Consider the following 18,628-nt stretch of genomic DNA (forward strand, 5'->3'; position numbering starts at 1 on the left):
CAAGATCCTCATTTTATAATAATATATATAATCTTCTCTTTAACAGGAGCATATTAACATCCGCAGACATTGTCAGAATAATTATCATTAGAATAACAATAATAATAATAATAATTAATAATAATAATAACAATAATAATAACAATAATAATAATAAAAAAGGGTAGCAGGGGACAGGTGAGGGGAGTCTATAGTACACAGTCCTGTGAGGAAAACAGCACAGCCTTGAGGAGCCTGCGCTGCCGCATCATTCAAGTGCCCCCTTCCATATTTACACACTTGCCTGGCGTCCACAACCCCAGCTAAGCTGAGGGAAAACAGTGCATTAAACACAAAATAAAACCCATCAAATAATCTTCCCCACCCACCCTCCCTAAAACCAGCCTTTTTTTGTCTCATTTGTTCCTTTTCCATAAAACTTCCCATCAGAAATACATTATTTACACATGAAATAAATAGAGCAGTAACCTGATTTGTGTTTGGCCTGTGGCAAACAGTCAGAGGTACTAGGGAAAGTATGGCTTGGATTCAAATCTATACAGAGCCGTGTGGGGAGCCGGGATCAGCCTGCAACCCCGGGCATGGCAAAGCCGGGCACCTTGCATATTTCAGGGCCTTGTATCCAATTGCCAGGAAGTGGTGTGAGGAGACTGGCCCCTTCCACTGTTCTTTGGCCCTTCTCCCCCATCCCCAGCCATCTTCTGGCCCCGGAGCAGTGGTTGCATCCCGCAGTCTCAGCACAGGATGGGCACACCATCTGCAGTCACAAGCCGTCCTGTGGTGGGGTCATAACTCCCTGCCAGGTAGTAGAGGTCTTGCCGGTCCTGGTATTTCTTGTTGCGGGTCAGCTGCTCGTAGTGTTCACGTTCAACCACCTGGCATTTGTGTGAGATGGTCTGGACATCATTTTCATCTTCGTGGCACGACTGGTACAGGGCATTCTGAGGGAAGATCAGAAGTCAGAACATGGTACCCCACCACTCAGTTTAAGAACAGAGGTCCCACGAAAAGAGTGAACCTCCACTGACAAGGTGGGGTGGGGGAGGGGAGGCAGAATCCTCCACAAAGCCATAGTGGAAGCTCATCATATTCCACATAAGAACAAAGACAAGATGGGTCAGACTAAAGGCCTCTCTCATTCAGCACTCTTGTGCCCACAACCCACAAGCTCTAAGCGTCTTCCTGCTTACATTACCCAGCAACTGATGTGGAAAGGCGTATGTATCTGATACTGGAGACTGCGTAAAGCAATTATGTCTAGTGGCAGTCAAGGACCTTCTCCTCTCTGAATCTGTTTACGCCCTCCCCTCCCAGCCAAGAAGCAGCATTTGCCAATCCCATTGTGGGACAAATTCAATTAGCCTTGACAGAGACTACTGTTCTGGGTGACTGGCAACTTCTCTCTGCTCCATTTCCTTCAAGATCCTGCACATTCCATGGCACAGGGTTCATATGAGAAAAGAGTGTCCATAGAGAAGAGTGGTGAACCTTGGAGTGCTAGCTATGTATGTGTGGTGGACTTGCAGTGCAACCCTATCCACGTCCATCTAGAAGTAAGTCTAGCTGAGCTCTGTGAAACCTAGTCCAAGGTAAACGCTTGCAGGATTGTTGCCTCCATATGCTTCTAAGGCAGACAACACCAGAGGCTCCTTTTTATATAAGAGATGGGCAAATGAAGGTTGTCCCTGCTTGTTCCCTTCTGTAAGACTTCAGTCAAAAGTGCCTTCCTTTATTTCTTTTGCTAGAATCCTGGTGTCCATGAGCGGAAACCAATTCATTTAGGGTAGCCATTCTCAATGGCGGCCATATGGCCCCCTGGGAGGTCCTAGGACATTAGAAGGGGGCCACGGACTGGAAACAATTCTGCACACACCGTCTTATAAGGTTTGCAATGTGACTTCTACAATCCTGATTCAGCATATACTTCTTTCATATTGTGTTTATGGCCATGGCAAAATAAACTAGTTAGTTAGTTAGTTAGTTAGTTAGTTAGTTAGTTAGTTAGTTAGTTAGTTAGTTAGTTAGTTAGTTAGTTAGTTAGTTAGTTAGTTAGTTAGTTAGTTAGGTAGGTAGGTAGGTAGGTAGGTAGGTAAGTAAGTAGGTAAATAGGTAAGTAGGTAAGTAGGTAGGTAATGGCTGATTTAGAGAGCAGAGGAAAGTGAAGCCAATGTCAAATTATCCCCATTGGTACCATAAGGGGTGACTGGGATATTCAAGTACAAGGCTGTATTTGAGATATTTTAAAGCAAGAATTCCAATTGCCCAGTTCAAGGGTAGGAGATTTAATGCATGTTAAACTCTTGCCAGTCTATTGCAAACCATCAAGTGAATGGGCAGCAATTTTCACCCTACTTTCTGCTCACCATTGCTCTACCTTACTACTTTGCATCCCTTTAGTCCATTCCCCTAACCTACCTCTGGTTGTTTCATCACTCATCACTTCCACCAAACTCTAGCCCTGCTCCCAACCACTCTCTAGCCTTGCCACTCACCTTGCCATCGCTGTGACGCTTGCCCAGTTTGGTCTCTTCAGGATGGTAGAACCATTTTACTTTGACCACCATGTTGCTGCCCCAGGATTCCCACATGCTCTCAATGCGGCCAATGTATGGCAAGTGGGGTCGGCCAGCTGACAGAAAAACAGCACAGTCACCGATGCGTAGAGTCTCCTTCCCTCGTACGATGGCCTTGTAGAATAACTTTCGTGCTTTCCCCTTCATGCCACGGCGCTGTAGGGAAGGGAAAGAACATGCTAAGGCAGGGTAAGCAGTGGCCTGCGTGACACAGGTGGTCCCTCCTCTTCTGTGCTGCAAGGCCCTTGGAGTTTATGGAAGGGATTCTGACTGTTGCCATGGAAACAAAGCTCTCAGAGCAGCATCACCAGTGGAACATGTTGTCCAGAGCCTATAGCAACTGAGCTTAACTGAGGGGCCCTTCTGTAGCAAAAACAGCTAGGTTCCAGAAAGAATCCCTACCATTTCCCCCTTAACAAGGCCTGAGAGAAGATAACCAACAAAAATTACCAAATGCCTTGTTGGTCTTCTCCAAAGTGTTTGTGTCCATGAGGGACTTGTTGGCATGAACTGCAGTCTAGGAATAAGATGTGCAGAACACAGCTGGTGCCTCATAGGCAATGATTAAAATCAGGCTGTGTAAAAAAGTACAGATCTAAGCCCACTGTATTCTCCAGTGCGAGATATACAGTATCCCTCATCTTACTGCACTCCTTTTAAAGAAAGGTGACTTGTGGACAGCTGTAATTATGAAGCCTCAACTAGAGTAGTGGTTCTTAACCTTTGTTACTCAGATGCTTTTGAACTGCAACTCCCATAAACCCCAGTCAGGACAGCTGGTGGTGAAGGCTTCTGGGAGTTGCAGTCCAAAACTCCTGAGTAACCCAAGGTTAAGAACCAGTGAACTAGAGCATATGGGCACTGTTGCAAAATTCTTGCATGAAGAATAATTAGGACTGATGAATGACAGTTAAAAAGGCATAGGCCAAGTTTGGGCACCTCAGACTAATAGGCAAGATACAAATATGCACAGCCACTTCACTCCTCCTTTCATAACAGTGGGTGAAGAAGTCAAGAAATCATCACCTACGCTTAGTCTCCTGTTGCATTTGAGGCCATGAAGAATAGTTTCCAATTTTGGACACAACAGAAAGCTAAGATTAAATGAAGACTCTTGATTTGTTTCCTGGCCTGCACAAAGGCAGGAGTAAAAAGTATGCGTGCACAAGGGCACAAAGTTCATTCATGTCCTAGCTTATTAGGTTGAGTTGAGACCATCCAGACAGCATCACAGTCCCCGGCAAGCCCGGAGACCTCAGCAACCATCCAGGGGCCCCCTGCAAGTTCCCAAGAACTGTGATCCTTACACATGTCCCCAGGGCAGTTTTTCCACCAGTCCTGATCCTCCTTACACGATAAGCCGATCCAACCATGCTCAGTGGCATGTAATTCTGACCCCAAGAGTTCTGATCCCAAGACTGGAACGTTGTTATTATTATTATTATTATTATTATTATTATTATTATTATTATTATTATTATTATTATTATTATTATTATTATTATTATTATTATTATTATTATTATTATTATTATTATTTTTATTTATTTATTTATTTATTTATTTATTTATTTATTTATTTATTTATTTATTTATTTATTTTAATTTATACCCCGCCTATCTGGCCCACCGGACCACTCTAGGTGGCTTCCAAATATAAAATCAAATAATAAAACATAGGCAAATACAGTGGTGCCTCGCTTAACGAGCGCACCGTATAATGACGAAATCGCATAGCGATCCGTTTTTTCGGATTGCTAATGCAATCGCTCAACATTTTTTTAATAGGGCAAAATTCACTTTACGAAGACCGGTAAGCGTTTCGCTTACCGATCTTCGCAAAATGAAGCCCGACGATCAGCTGTTCGGCGGCCAAAATGGCCGCCGGAAGCCCGGAAATGGCCCAAAATGGCCGCGCGCAGTGTTTTCGCGCCCTCGTTAAGCGAGGGGAGGGCGCGAAAATGGCTGCCGGCCATGAAGAAGCATCGCTGAACGGTGAGTATTCGGCCCATTTGGAACGCATTAAACCATGTTTAATGCGTTCCAATGGAATTCCCTGCCCCGTTCAACGATGCTTCAGCATAGCGAAGGTTAATCCGGAACGGATTAACCTCGCTATGCGAGGCACCACTGTACATAATAATCAAACAAGCACAGCAGTGAAAATAAAAAGGAAAAGTAAGAAAAAATCAAGAGTTGGCTGGAGGGAAGGCCTGAATAAACAGCCATGTTAGCATTCTAATTTGCTAGCCTCAAAGCATTGTGAAAACAGCATCTTGTGGTTCTTTTGTCACAAAATACAGAAAGGGAAATTTGGTCTTTCCGTTCTGATCTAGGACAGGAAGGCAGTCTGAAGAGAAGAGCAAACTTCCCAAGTTTAGCCTGCCCTCTTGTCAAAAGTCACAGAATGACTGGGATCGATAACCACACATATGAATCACTTCCTTCCCACATTTCCTTTTAGCAATGGCAGAATGCCTCGTCCACCCCACCTCACCCCTGCCAATCTTAAATCTCTTCGGCAACTCTGTCTTAACAAGTGGAAAGGCAAATTCAAATGATATTTCTTGACTTGCAAACTAAGGTTCAGTCCTTGTTAAATGTGGAAGATGTTTTTCTGGAGCAAAATTCTAAAAGCTCTGTTCAACTTCCAGCCTTTTCCCTTACCTGAGTGGGATTCCCAGACCATTTCCAGAGCTGGCGTGCAGGAAGGAAAGCAGAGATCTTTGGCCGGTTTTCCACCGAGGGCAGGCGCTGCCGGCGGGAGAACTCTTTGGCTTTAGAGAAGCTCAGGGCCTCCTTGCGCCTGAGCTTGCCCTTGGCACCAGCGGCAAAGCACCTCTGCAGGGTACTGCTCTTTGAACGAAGGGCTTCAGACTGAGCCAGCAGGGCAGGAACGGGGTGTGTGAGACAGGTCTGCACAAGCAAGGTGGGGTCCTCATCATCAGAACTGTAGGAAGAGTCCTCATTGTCAGAGGAACAGAGGCTAGAGGTGGAGCCTGAGCCAGAGCTTGAAGACGTGGATGATCCAGAAGAAGACGAAGAGACGGAAAGGCGTGTCAGGAAGCGAGATGGGACGCTGCCCCTCAGTTCATCCACTTCATCTTCGTCCGAGTAAGAGCTGTGGCAGTCACTGTCACAGTGCAGCCCATACTCTGCTTGACCCGTGTACTTGCGTAACGCCAACCCTATGGGCAGGGCACTCTTCTTCTCCTTGATCCCTAGGCCTGGGTGAGCGTAGCCGTGGCCAGGTAGGGGCCCAAAGTCTTTGTCGCTCATCAACAAGGCTTTGCAGTTTTTGTTCTTGGGTGAGGTCACGCCCTCATGGTCCAGCTTGACCAGATACTCACCACCCACTTTCCGACGCCCTCCTTTGCCCATCTCAGCATCCAACCGCTCGGCCTTCTTGGCGCGCAAGAGCTTTTGGGTACACGGCAGCACCAGGCCAGCACTTCCAAAAGTTGAGTAGGAGTTGGCAATGCGGCTGAATGAGTCTGAGCCAAAACCATTGCCAAAAATGGGAGCAGCTACACTGTGGACGGGGAAGAGCACCTCTTTGGCACGCAGCTTCTTGCTGCTGCCATTGAGTTGGAAGAGGTTCTGTCGTAGAGCTGTGCTCTTGCTGGACGCCTTGCGCTTGTTCTGAGCCAAAGCTGACCAACTCAACAGGGGGCTGGCACGACGGCTCAGGAAGTGGTCTCCTGGCAAAGCTTTCAAACTTGAGTGCAGCACGTCAGATTTACCTGGTGAAAAAGGACTGGGTTAGAGAAATACCGGTGAAGATGATCAATTGTGTTAAGGTTATTCTGTCTATATCCTTCTCAAAGAACAATCTTCAGTTTCTGTGCTTCAAAATGAATAAACTTATTACTGTATATGGACCATTTTGCTTCCACAGCTCCCCACATGTTCCAGCTGAGTTCTAGATTTCTCTCAACGATGCAGCTCAGTTTTGAAGCTAAAGTTGTTATGTCTCTGGAGGAAGTATAGCAGGTATCCTTAAGAAACAGATAGTAACTAGATCGCAACTATTGTGAAAAAGGCACCGTGCATTCTTTAGTTATCTGCACTCTCAAACAATTTATGTAGGATCTTGGCATCAGTCATAAAATGGCAAAGCCCAGAGGGTAGCAGCTGCCCCTTGTTTATAGGAAGCATGCACTTCCCACTCCCTATGGTCTGCCATTCCATGATACACCCACCAGAACCTCAAGGTTTGCAAACATTCCCATGACATTGTCAAAACAAACATTTTAAAATAGGGTTAGGTAAAAAGCAAGGGCCTGTTTTGTGAAATTCTTCATCAACGTCAAAACAAGCACTCATCTGTTGGTAATATTTCATGCATCACCTGAAAAGGGCTGCAAAATTACCCATTATGCAAGAAAAATCCATAACGGGATATTGTCTGCCATGTGGCCTCTGTAGAAAGCATTGCTTTCATTCTACATGCCCACACTGATATGAATGTGATTGGTGTCAGATTTGGATCATGAGGAATCTATTAAAAATCAATCACTAGAATTATTATAACTTTAGGATGCTTTATATTGAACTAAATATTTAAGAGCAATAAGGTTGATGCAGTCAGATTTATATAATGGATAATATTGTATGGAAATGCCTCCCCCGCCTGCCTATATGTTTTTGCTTGTTTTGTATGTTTTTTTTGTTGGTTTTGTATGTCTATATGTGTTATAAAATAATTTTTTTTAAAAAAGAGTTGTGGGTCTCTTGGGATTGGCACCATGATGAGTTGTCTGAGTGGTGTGGTGTTCTTTTCTCGACATCTTATGTGGAGGAGAAACTACAGGCACACTGAGTCTGAGTCGCTCAATGAGATGGAGCGACCAGTAGAAATAGGGCTCAAATGGGGGGGGGGGAGGACATTGGTATCATGGTGACGTCCGCCTCGACCGGCGAAACTGGGGACTGAGCCAAAATTGGGGACTCTGGCTGGGTGGAAGGAAGCATCAGAGTGTCCTCTGAAGAATTAACTCGTATTGTGGATTGATCTTGTAGAGGCTGGTCTGGTACCAGTCCAGAGGAACAGGTTTCGGTAGATGATTTTTTCCTTTTCTTAGATTTTGAGTGGTCTAATATTGAAGGAGACTTTGGTATTGGAGTAGTCTTAGCAGAGTTTGATGTTTTGGATTTAGATTTAAACTTTTATAAGCTCTTGGAAGTAGCAGTTGGAGATGCAATAAGTGGCACTGGAGACTGATTTGGAGGCTGAGTAGTAAGAGGTGTCTTCATGGTTTGTGAGGGCTGAAGTGATTTTTGCCAGAGAAAGGACCTCAGGCGTTGTTGCCTCAATCTGAGTGCCTGCTTGGTAAATCTTTTACAGTGGTACCTCGATTTACGAACTTAATCTGTATTGGAACGACGTTCGTACATCGAAAAGTTCGTAAGTTGAAGTACCATTACCCATTGAAATGCATGGGAATGGAATTAATCCATTCCAGCATTTCAAAAGGCAAAAAAGCAGAGATTCCAATTTTCTGCCCTTTCTCCCTGCCTTTTTGGCTTCGGATGTCTCAAATGGCTTCCTCTGATGTCAGAGGGAAAGCCCTTTGAGACTTCCGAAGGTGCCGATTGCAGTGGCATGGACCCCCAGGCAGGTCTCCCAGGGCTTGCACGCCACCATGGGTGACCTCCCTGGGGGTCCCTGCCACCACGATCGGCACCTTTGGAGCTCTCAAAGGGCTTTCCCCCCAACATTGGAGGAAGCCCTTTGAGAGCTCCGAAGGCAAAAAGGCAGGGAGAAAGGGCAAGAAATTCAAATTTCCAGCCTTTTCTCCCTGCCTTTTTGCAGGGAGCCATTTACGAAAGGCTCCATTGGCAAAAAATGGCATTAACTTGTGAACAGGGCCTCACCCTTGTTCGTAGGCTGAGCTCCGTTCGCAAGTCGATGCCAATTTTTGATAATGGAGCCATTCGTAAATCGAAAGGTTCATATCTAGGGATGTTCGGAAGTCGAGTGTTGACTGTACAAATTTGGCAGGAAGTAGTTTGATGTGATTCCCCTAAGCAGAACAGGCAGATGTTGTGGTTGTCTGTTAATGGGCTTTTATTAGAGCACAATGTGCACTTTTTGAAGGGGGAAGGGGTGCCATAAATGGCGGGAAGGGAAGCAGAGGGAAAGAGGAAAATAGGGCGGGGGGAAGCGGTCAACAAAGAAAAAGTCTCTCACGATTTCTTGATATAAAGAAGGACTGATTCTTGTGTAAATTATAGAAGATGATTGATGAACTCGAAGTAAACAATGATATTTTCTTTTCTAGGAAACACAACGGATGAAAGGCAGCTCGACAGAGGAGACCTCAGCTGAGGTGAAATAGAACTGAGGTGATTTGGAGGCCGGGTGGACCTAGTGGGCTACGGGGGCGGTCCTTGACGAACGGAGCTTAAAGCTCTAGAATATTCCGAAGATCTCTGCACAGATTAACCCATTAGTGTGCATTCACAGAGACCACGAAGAAGAACAAAGGAATGGCCACTGAAGCAGCAGTGAGAGGAGCAGAAAGCAGTTTTGAACAGCTTTTGCAAAAGGCTGAACTCAAGACAACTGCAGCTGACAATCAGTAAAAGATCTGGTGCTGACTCAGAGACTTGTCTACAAGTCTATGCTACCTAGGTCTAATATCTTACATCTAGATCTATACCCACATTCTGCTATACTTACTATTATTCCTCAAACCTGTCCCAATCCCCTTGATGTTTTTGGCCCCAATTTCCATGTCACTGCTTTGGCCAGCTCAGCTTCTAGGATGCCCTTTAATCATGTGGGTTCCAGCGCTGCTCTTTAATGCAGAGTCTGATTTTTGTGTACTTATGGCATAATTATGAGAGTGTTGGATCTGGACCTGGGGACCAGTTACATTCATGCATCTTGAAGCTGAATGACTTTGCCACTAATCTTATTTTGCATGGCCAGTTAGCTTTTTATCTATTGTAACTTTATTATTATTTGGATAGTTTAGAATTGCTAAATCATTTGGTGAAATATTTGGGAGTGAGTTTGTGATTATTATTAGCTGATTTTCAGAAACTGGATATTATCTTCTGACATATCTAAATGTTACACTACCTGATGCAAATTAATTTTATAATTATTCTTTTCAGTTTAACTTTTTTTCTTTTCTTTTTTTACAGGATGTGAAAACAGATACAGTCTGTTTTTTTTCTACAGGTTGTAAATTGCCTTAAATATAACAATGTAGAAAGAGGGTTTAATCATTTAAGATGAAACAAAAATGAAATAAATCCCTGTCCATACCAAAGTCCACTGAGTGGCCAAGATGGCTCACATTCTCAATCTAACATGCCTCACAAGGTTCTCATCTGGATAAAACGGGATAACCTTTGGCTTCCTCAAAGAAGGGCAAGAAGCGGGGAGACCCTGTGCCTTACCAGCCTTTTCTTTACTGGCTGCCTTCTTGCCAGCGCTTTTGGTTGACTCAGAGCCCTCACGCCCCTCAGCACACAGGCTTGGTGCTGGTTCACTGGAGTGGGGAACATCACTGGAAGACCTCTTGTTACGTCGGCAGGAAGTAGAGACCAACAGCGCAGGAGAGGGCTCTGTGCCTACAGAGGGAGGAAGGGGAATTGTAAGTCTCACCCAAAGATCCAGAAGAAAGATGCCTGCTGAATCCTACAGTTAGTGTTCCATCATCTACTTTCCTCACATGCTTTCTTCCTTAGTAGTAGGCAGTATGCCTCCTCCAACACTGACTGGGGTCTCTCCTACACAACGTATTCTTATCCCAAGCACATAACCAAAACTCTCAAGACACAGAGTATTTAGCAGAGGCTCCAATATGGATGGAGCTCTGCATAAAAATGGGCAATACAATACTGCATTTCGACCAGTGGAGTCAAAATAAAATGCGAAGCATGACAGCTACAAATGGCTCTGCGTTAATCTCACCCAGGAATACTTACACTGGATTTTGAAGTCTGGTGGCAACATGCGGATGTTAGACACTGCAATGTGTCCTGTGTCCCCATCGTCAAATTCAACCAGCACTGAATCCGTATCATCCTCTTCATCGCTTGAGGAACCTGTGGAGCAGAAATGGTCATAACTTGAGAACAAACGGAAAGGTTACACGCCAGTTGGACTGCTCAGCCACCTGCTGCACACTCTTTTCCTCCCCACTCTGGGATGTGTCATGGCCAGCCCGTCTCACCTCGAATGACATTCCCTGGGTAGAGACAGCGGGACTTCTGGCTCCAGTAGGCACAGACCCGGGTGCCTGGTGGCAGGCTGTGACGCGACGGTGGCTGCACATCCAGAACCTGGAAAGAAACAAAGGGCCCTGGTTGTCAAGCCCACTTCGCTCTTAGCTAAGCTCCAAAAACATTGCTGACACCATCGCTTAGGCAAGGATGAGTGTACTTTATGTCCTCATACAATGATAGTCAAGGTAATGTCTGAATACAACCCAACAGAATCTGGGAAGGGAAGCTAATATTCAGATGGCAGGACTTCCACGGTTATCTGCCCTTCTTCCACTATCACCAATCGTATTCTCTTACCCTTGTCTTCTGCCTAGACACCACTGAACCAAGGAACCCTTTCCTCCAGTTACAAGGCACCATGCCGTATAACATGCAAATACAGCAAACACTCAAAAGAGGTGGTTTAGAATGAACCAATGTTGCTAATAGCAACTGAATCCCAAAATCAGCAGCTCTGTGTATACTTCATTTGCATGGTTTATTCTGAGTAAAACATTAGTGTTTTCCTGTGTGCAGGAACCTCTTGGTCTTTGCCATTCTGCACCGAGCTGGACGAATAAATCTGACTAAAGCACAAGCATCAGCAAAGGCTACTCTCTCAAAGGGCTCCCCTGAGAGTGCTGCCAAAACATGCAGCATCTCTCTATGTATCCACTCAGGCACTAGGATGCACCGCTGGATGTACTAAGATATCCCTTGGAAAGGCAGAAGTCCTGTATGTCAGAACGTTGCACCACCAAAGGCAACAGCAAAGCCACTGCAAAACTTAAAAGAGGTCCAGCCCACAATAGGTCTCAGCCGTTGTATGATTGCTGAAGGGCTGGGACTGCACACCAGTACTTTGTGCCTTTGTGCAAGGGCATTTAACAGGCCTTCAAGTTAGCACAAAGCAGGTGTCCGCTTTCCGGAATACACCCTGCCTGCTTTTCCCTGAAGTTATGCTACTTTAAATCCCAATACAAAGAAGGTCTGGGCTTCGCAATTGTACCATGCCTGTCTCATCAAAAATGCTTTTTTCCCTAGCATTCTGTGCCAGGTTGCACATTTGCACAGGGGAGGAGTACTTTTTACTCCCTGCCCCACAGGTATGTCCCGTAGGTATTGTTCCCAGTTGCATGCTACAGCCCAGCTTCTCCACAAATACACACCCCAACTGTCTAAGCAGGCCTGATTAATCCCAGGCCATGATCTACTGGGACTCACCGCCTCCTGCAGCAGCTGCTCCTGGGAATAGATCCTCTGCCGGTTGCCTCGCTCCCCCTCGATGACAATGCTGTAACTACAGGAGGGACAAAGCAGTGACAGGGATTTATGCAACTAGAAGGACAGAAAAGGCGGGAAAATAATTCAACTGGGCTAATTTTGATAAATGGGGAATGGGGACATTGAACGATCAGTTTGCTGTAGGGAGGACAAAGCCCTTAGTCTTTTGGCCCAGGCGAGTCCGGTGGGAGTGCAAGGTGCTCCCAGCCCAGCTCACGGATCGGAAGAAAATGGGGCAAAAGAGGGCCCCCAAAGCTCTGTTTGGGAAAAGAGGTGTAACAGCACAACAGTCCAGGTGTTAAGTCTCTCCAGTCTGACTCACTGATCCTTATTCCCTGGTGAACACAGAATGACAGGTTCATACTTCTTTTCATGGACATCATTTAAAAATGACCAAATTGTGATTTTGTGTATGTGGTTTTTTTTTAAATCCGCTATTACACCCCCTTTACAAGATGGCTAGAAGATAACAGGTAGGCCCAGATTAAACAAGGCACTCAAGTGGGAATGGAATGCAAGTCTCTCAAATGAGCTCTTTGTCCTCTGAAGCGCATGGGCTCTTTGACACAAGAGTGCTTTCTTCAGATCAGAGTAAGGGGTGGACACAGGGGAGAGACCACTGGATGTGCCCTGAATGAACGTATAGCACAGATCAACTGGCACTGCAGCTGGGGAAGATGGAACTCTTGATGGAGACCAAGCAGGTGATCTCTGGGGTGGTTATTTGAAGAAAGGGGTACATGGATCTCTCTTTAGGAGGGCTCACAAGCATCTACAAGGCTTAGGGAAGTCCTGGAACAGAGAGGAAAGGAATGGTACAGCCTTCTGAAGGATGGAGACATCATGGAAACATCTGCGCTGCCCTCCGGTCCTTGGAAGGGATGGCCCTCACTCCCTGCATGTACCACCCAGGATTGGGAAGGAGGGCCCCTTACATGTCTGGTGGCTGCAGGCTCTTTACACTACCAGCGTAGAGCAGGCTGTCCTCTTTGGGGATGAGCACCCGCAGTCCATCCTGCAGATCTTCCTTGTGGATTGTGCATGACTGGGCTGCAAAGAGAAGGCAAGGCATGAGCGCACAGCACTCCTCTCTCCATTTCCTTATTCTGCCTTCAGGACACAACACGAGCTCTTCAAAAACTGTGTGGCCATCCAGGAAGTGTCTGGATTAAAGCTCTGGCTAGACTCACATCGTTTCTGGTAAGCATATGGCAGACAATGGGCTCACCAATTGATTAGGAGACCTCATCAGCCAAGAATCCAACCCTAGGAGCTCTGCTGCATGACATCATCCCACATTGGCTCTCCACCATTCTGTCCACTCTTCCAAGTTGCCTACAGCACCAGCCTTCGCCTGACAGCCATGCACCCCAGAACAGTTCATTCCCTCAAATGATGCCTTAGCAGCAGTGCACACACCACAACATCCCATCCCTAGTACTACCTCACACCACTACCTTTCTTATCTGTACGTCTTTGTTCTTGACCACCAAGCTCAGTCAACAGTGGTACTGCATTTCCACTAAACATCTTTGGCTCCTGGTTCTCCCATCAAATGTTATAGACTCTCACCGGTGTCCTGCTCTGCACCTGTGGGCGGCATCTCCTCTTCTTCAGAAAAGCTGCTGTTATCATCAAACTCAAAGTGATCCTCAATGGCAAAGCTCTCCATCAGTCGGCTGACTGCCCGGCCTTTGCACTGCGAAAGCAAAAAGCATAGTGTGTTCTTTTGCTGCATATGGGAGTGCTCCACTCGTGTGGGATAAACAGTGATTCCCCCTAGGTGAGAATGCACTAAATAAAGGACTTTCCCGTCCGGAACCAATTCAACAGCATTAATCTGGCTCTTGCAGAAAGGGGTCATTATGCATAAAAGGGTTTCGAAGAAATTCAGAGGATCTCAGCCTGCATGGAGAACTGGAGGGCTTGCCTGCATGCCTTCTTTATTTCTGGATAGGTAGCCCAATTTGTCCCTGTCTCACTTGGCCTAGTAGCTGGGGGGGGGGGCAGGTCTAGAGCTTTCAGATCTTCATAAAACACTCTAGTAGCTCTAGGGCTATATAGCTGTTGTTTTTGAGGGTGGCAGGCGCTGCTGACCTCAACAAACCCTGCACTACAGGAGGGGGTCATCTGGTCTCCTACCTGTTTGCTGACCACCTTATTCTTGACCTTGGAGAGCTTCTTGCCCTTGCTAAGGATGGCCTTAGCATTGCGAGGAGACAGTGCCAGTGTTCCATTCTTTCTCTGCCAAGAAGGCACAAGGAGAAAGGGAAGAAAGTCAGCAATGTCAAGCATACCAGACAAACATGCAGTATATCTCACAGCATCTGACCTGACACTCCTGTGGAAGGGATCTGCCCTTCCTAAAGCCTAGCAACACAGTAAGGACCAGTCTGTTAGGCAGCAATACTGTCCTCTTGGAATAGCTGCTCCTCCTGCCATCCCACTTCACCCCGAGGTGTGCATCTGCAACCCTCTTCCCTTCTTTCCCTGCTCACCCGGAGGGCTGACTGCAAGACTTTGCTCTTGCGTGTGGCTTTCTTGAGGCGTTCACTGCTGAGCTTTACTGCATCGTCCCGAGCTGTGAATGACCGGGCCTGACTGCTAGAGAAGAGCGCCTCGGGGGTGGTTGATGTCCCAGGACTGCACTGAAGCTCCTTGGCCTTGCTCTTTAACTTCTTCTTGCTGGAGGTCTCGCATGGTCCTGTCCGACACGCTGGTATTTTCTCCAACCTCCCTACACCAGGCTTCACAGGACGCCGCTTGATTTTGACTTGGCCATCAGGACTGGGGATTCGGCAAGGCCCTGTGCAAATCCAGAAGAGCAATGTGGTAAAGCATGGAGCCAAAGGGAGCCCACATGTTATGCTGATGCTTCTCTCTGACTACACAGTTTGGTTCCCAAGACACATACAGCAGGAATAAGCTTAGGCATATCTGTATTATGGAGAAGCTCTCACCCCTCGTGGACTTGTCTCATGTCCACCTCTCTTTTAAGGCAGTAATAATAGCAGAACCTGGATCTTTTAACTTCCTATGTAGCTTTTAAGATGAACTTAGAGACTCTCTGTAACAAGAGGTGGGTGCAGAGGGATTGGTCTCTGCTACCTGGCACACATCCTTAGGCATCAGACATGAGTCAGGCATCATAATTTTGCAGGATGGAATAACAAGCAAAACAGGAGAGCCAGATGCAATCTGACTCATATCCCCACCAAGCTTCAATGCCCAGTTCCTTGTCAGCTGGGGTGGATTTAGCATGTTAAAAAAAACACATTTCCCTTACCTAGCAACCCCTGCCTCTCCTTTTTCTTTTTCGCCTTCTGATTGGCCTCCATTTTCACTACTGAGGAGGGAGAGGGGCCAATCACAGCAGGACTGACTGTCACATGGAGGGTGGAGCTGGTGTCACTGGTCAAGTCATCACCACCACCATCATCATCGCTTTTATAGTCTTTGTGGTGATTGTCATCTGCAGATATGGAGGAGAGTTAGTTAAAGTTGAAGAATGTAAGTGGAGCAAACAGAACATGAGGGGGAGACTCCAACTTTCCTCATCATTCCCAACTTCACTTATGCCCACACATCTTTAGCTATCATGATACATCCCACAAACAATCACCACATAGTTTTTGAGGCCTATACTCCAAAATGAACTGTGAAGTAAAGATCAATGGTTCCCAACCTTGGGTCCCTAGATGTTCTTGAACTACAACTCCCAGAAATGCTGGCCAGCATAGCTAGTAGTGAAGGCTTCTGGGAGTTTTAGTCCAAGAACATCTAAAGACCCAAGGTTGGGAACCACTGGCTTAGAGGCAATAGTTCACAAAGCATTTTATTATGGGGGATTAGCGCATTTTGTCCAGGGAGTCGCCCTCTGCAAGGCCTCTTCCCCACTCATGAATGGCAACCTGACTTCTCGCCAGCCCAACATTGGTACTCCCTGGCGGCTGAGGCTACTGCAGTGAAGGCCTGAGGAATAAGCACTTAGTAAATTACTTAGCCTGGCATACTCATGGTGAGTAGAATGGTGAGGGTAAAAGCTTTTAAATAAACGAAGAAACAAAGCAAAGCAAACAAAGCTGTGAATGACTGTGTTTTAGTTGAGAATAACCTCCCTCTGTGCTGACCCCACTGTCGAGCTGGCTGTGCATCCCCCTTCCGATCTCAGCTCCTACATCCTGGCTCTCTTGCCCCCTCTGACAATGTGTCTTTGTTCTTTTGGCTTTAGGGAGTGGAAGCAGGATTCCTGTCTCAGCCTTGGCTTCCTGATAAGATGCCCCAGGAGCTCCAAGGGAAACCCATAAGGCTGCAGTCAAATGGGAACGGACATTGGCCCCTGCAGAGGCCATCACATGCAGCTATTTTTAAACCCCACGGCTTCCTCTGCTTGCCAGCAGGAAATACACTTGTGCGGCAAAACCCTGGCCAGAGCTGATGATAATGACTTTGGGGGAATATGGACTTGCCCACGAATGCCTTGGGAGAAACCAATTGGGATAATCTTCCTCAGTGGAAAGATGCACAAACGAACAGGGATTTTGCACCTTGGGAGCTCAGCAAACAGCTCAGAGGACAAGCTCTCTGTCAGTTCCATGCAAGAGGCCACTGGCTGCCTCAGAGGGTCAGTATCCTTTTGGCAGCAGGAAGCAGGACACTTATGACTGATGTGATCCCTACATTTCACACAACCAACTTTACTTCCCTGCAAATCCCTTCTATACCTGCATCAGGATTCCCCGTGCTTGGCTTCGCCTCGGAGGAAGTGAGGTCTTGTTGTAGGTATTTGGCAGAAGGTGCGGCTTTAGAGCTCTTGGGATGAGATAGTTTCTTTTGGATCCGAGCAGCAGGGGTTGGCTCTTTTCGGCGGAATGGGCCAATGTTGGCAGGCAAGCCTTTGCTCTTGACCTTCTGCTTAAGATGGGAAACCTTGTGCACCACATTGGAAGTCAGCTTGCATTGGGAGCTACTCTTCTTGCAACGCACCTTATCCTGGAACCGTACAGAAGAAGTTTTGTTACTAACGGCAGAAGATGCACAGAATTCTCATCGTCCGGCATCTCCCTCTCCCTCCTGCTCACTTGTGGGACAATTGTGAGAATTAAGAAATTGGAAAAGGCTGAAAAAAAATCTTATCTGGCTCTACTGCTATTGAAGTTGGACTCTCTATAGCCAAATCTTCTAAATCCTTCAAAGAAGGGAATTCTGTGCTTTATAGCAACTGCTCTGTTAGAAGGGACTTCCTATCTCCATTCTCTTCCTTGCAAACTAAACCCAGGACCTCACTTTTCTGTGCCAATTAACTGACATCTATTATCTGTAATGGCAATCTTTAAGATATTTGAAAACAGCAATCAGAAACCTTCTGGCCTCCTTAGACCTCAAGTGTCATTTCATATTATATTTTAAGATATATTTCTGTAACATTCTGTTTCCTGTAACTTTGTGTGTGTGTATGAAGTTACGAAACCAGTAATTTAAAAGAAGACAAAACACCAATTCAAATGGTACAATTGCTTGTTTATATTTGCTTTTTGTACATAATTAATTTTTCTAGTCTTTGAGGGTAAGTAGAAGGAGATAGCAAGCAGCAGATGTGAACATTCAAAGACTAGGAAAATATCGCACCCACTGATCCTGCTAGGTTGGGCACTGGCACCTAATGCATCATGGTTGATGCGGTGAAGATTTCTGTCTTTTAAAAGGGGACAAGAATATTGTTGCCCTTGGCTCAGATCAGGCCCCACCTATTCAAATCATTGAAGGATCACTTGTTCATCTGCAATGGAGGCTAAAGAATAAAGCTGAAGTGTTCTCACCTGTGAGCTCTTGAGGCCACCATAAGCTGTCTCTGATATTTTCCGTTTTTTCTTCTTTGGCTCCCCCTCAGCCCGCAGCTCTGCACACAGCAAAGATAAGCTTGCCTTTACTGACCTGTGAATGGGAAAAGAACGTTTGAAGAAAGTCCAGTGGAAAGATATTCAGCTCACTGTCTCCTCTATAAAATGGAGTGGAACCGACAGCCAGATCAGGTGGAGGGGTGGAGCACCATGCACAGACAGAGCCCAAGCATCATTTGGACTAAGCGGAAATGATTAGCGCTTTCCTACATGCACACCACAAATCCATCCCATATTGGTTTTGTTTGTTCACATCCCATGAATGTATTCCCTGAGCCATTCTGCATAAAAATCTTGCCTATTTTTTTTAAGAAATGAAGAACTGACTGACATCCTTTGGTTTCTTTCAAGCCTCTTTGCTTAGTTCCCTTTTGTCCCCTTTGTGTCTTATCTCTGTATTTATATGTACAACCAAACACAGTATATGAGTATTTCTCTGTGTGTGCACATGTACATACTAGACATTTCATTTTTTCACAAATGTATATTTTGCCTGTAAACCACCAGCAAAAGCAAAAGCAAAGCATGATGCTTATATACCGTCCCATAGTGCTTCAAGCACTCTCTGGGCGGTTTACAAGTTAATTATGCAGGCTACACATTCCCCCCCCCCCCAAGCGAGCTGGGTACTCATTTTACCGAACTCGG

General features: G+C 46.0%; 1 protein-coding gene across 3 annotated transcripts in view; it reads right to left on the reverse strand.

Annotated features, from left to right (window-relative positions):
• Positions 1 to 468: 468 nt before the first annotated feature.
• Positions 469 to 18,628, reverse strand: part of BAHCC1 (BAH domain and coiled-coil containing 1) — a 108,009-nt gene continuing 89,849 nt past the window's right edge. For all 3 annotated transcript variants that reach the window (XM_020813401.3, XM_020813391.3, XM_020813369.3), the window contains exons 15-28: positions 17,900 to 18,014; positions 16,805 to 17,072; positions 15,367 to 15,552; positions 14,579 to 14,886; positions 14,223 to 14,324; positions 13,653 to 13,779; positions 13,016 to 13,130; positions 12,021 to 12,096; positions 10,766 to 10,874; positions 10,518 to 10,637; positions 9,987 to 10,160; positions 5,241 to 6,316; positions 2,493 to 2,729; positions 469 to 941 (exon numbers count right to left, since the gene is read on the reverse strand). In XM_020813401.3, coding sequence (XP_020669060.3) covers positions 735 to 941; positions 2,493 to 2,729; positions 5,241 to 6,316; positions 9,987 to 10,160; positions 10,518 to 10,637; positions 10,766 to 10,874; positions 12,021 to 12,096; positions 13,016 to 13,130; positions 13,653 to 13,779; positions 14,223 to 14,324; positions 14,579 to 14,886; positions 15,367 to 15,552; positions 16,805 to 17,072; positions 17,900 to 18,014 — 3,220 coding nt within the window. In that variant the 3' untranslated portion in view covers positions 469 to 734. The remainder of the gene's footprint in view (positions 942 to 2,492; positions 2,730 to 5,240; positions 6,317 to 9,986; positions 10,161 to 10,517; positions 10,638 to 10,765; positions 10,875 to 12,020; positions 12,097 to 13,015; positions 13,131 to 13,652; positions 13,780 to 14,222; positions 14,325 to 14,578; positions 14,887 to 15,366; positions 15,553 to 16,804; positions 17,073 to 17,899; positions 18,015 to 18,628) is intronic.

Source organism: Pogona vitticeps, chromosome 2 (genome assembly GCF_051106095.1).
Source record: "Pogona vitticeps strain Pit_001003342236 chromosome 2, PviZW2.1, whole genome shotgun sequence".
NCBI lineage: Eukaryota > Metazoa > Chordata > Lepidosauria > Squamata > Agamidae > Pogona > Pogona vitticeps.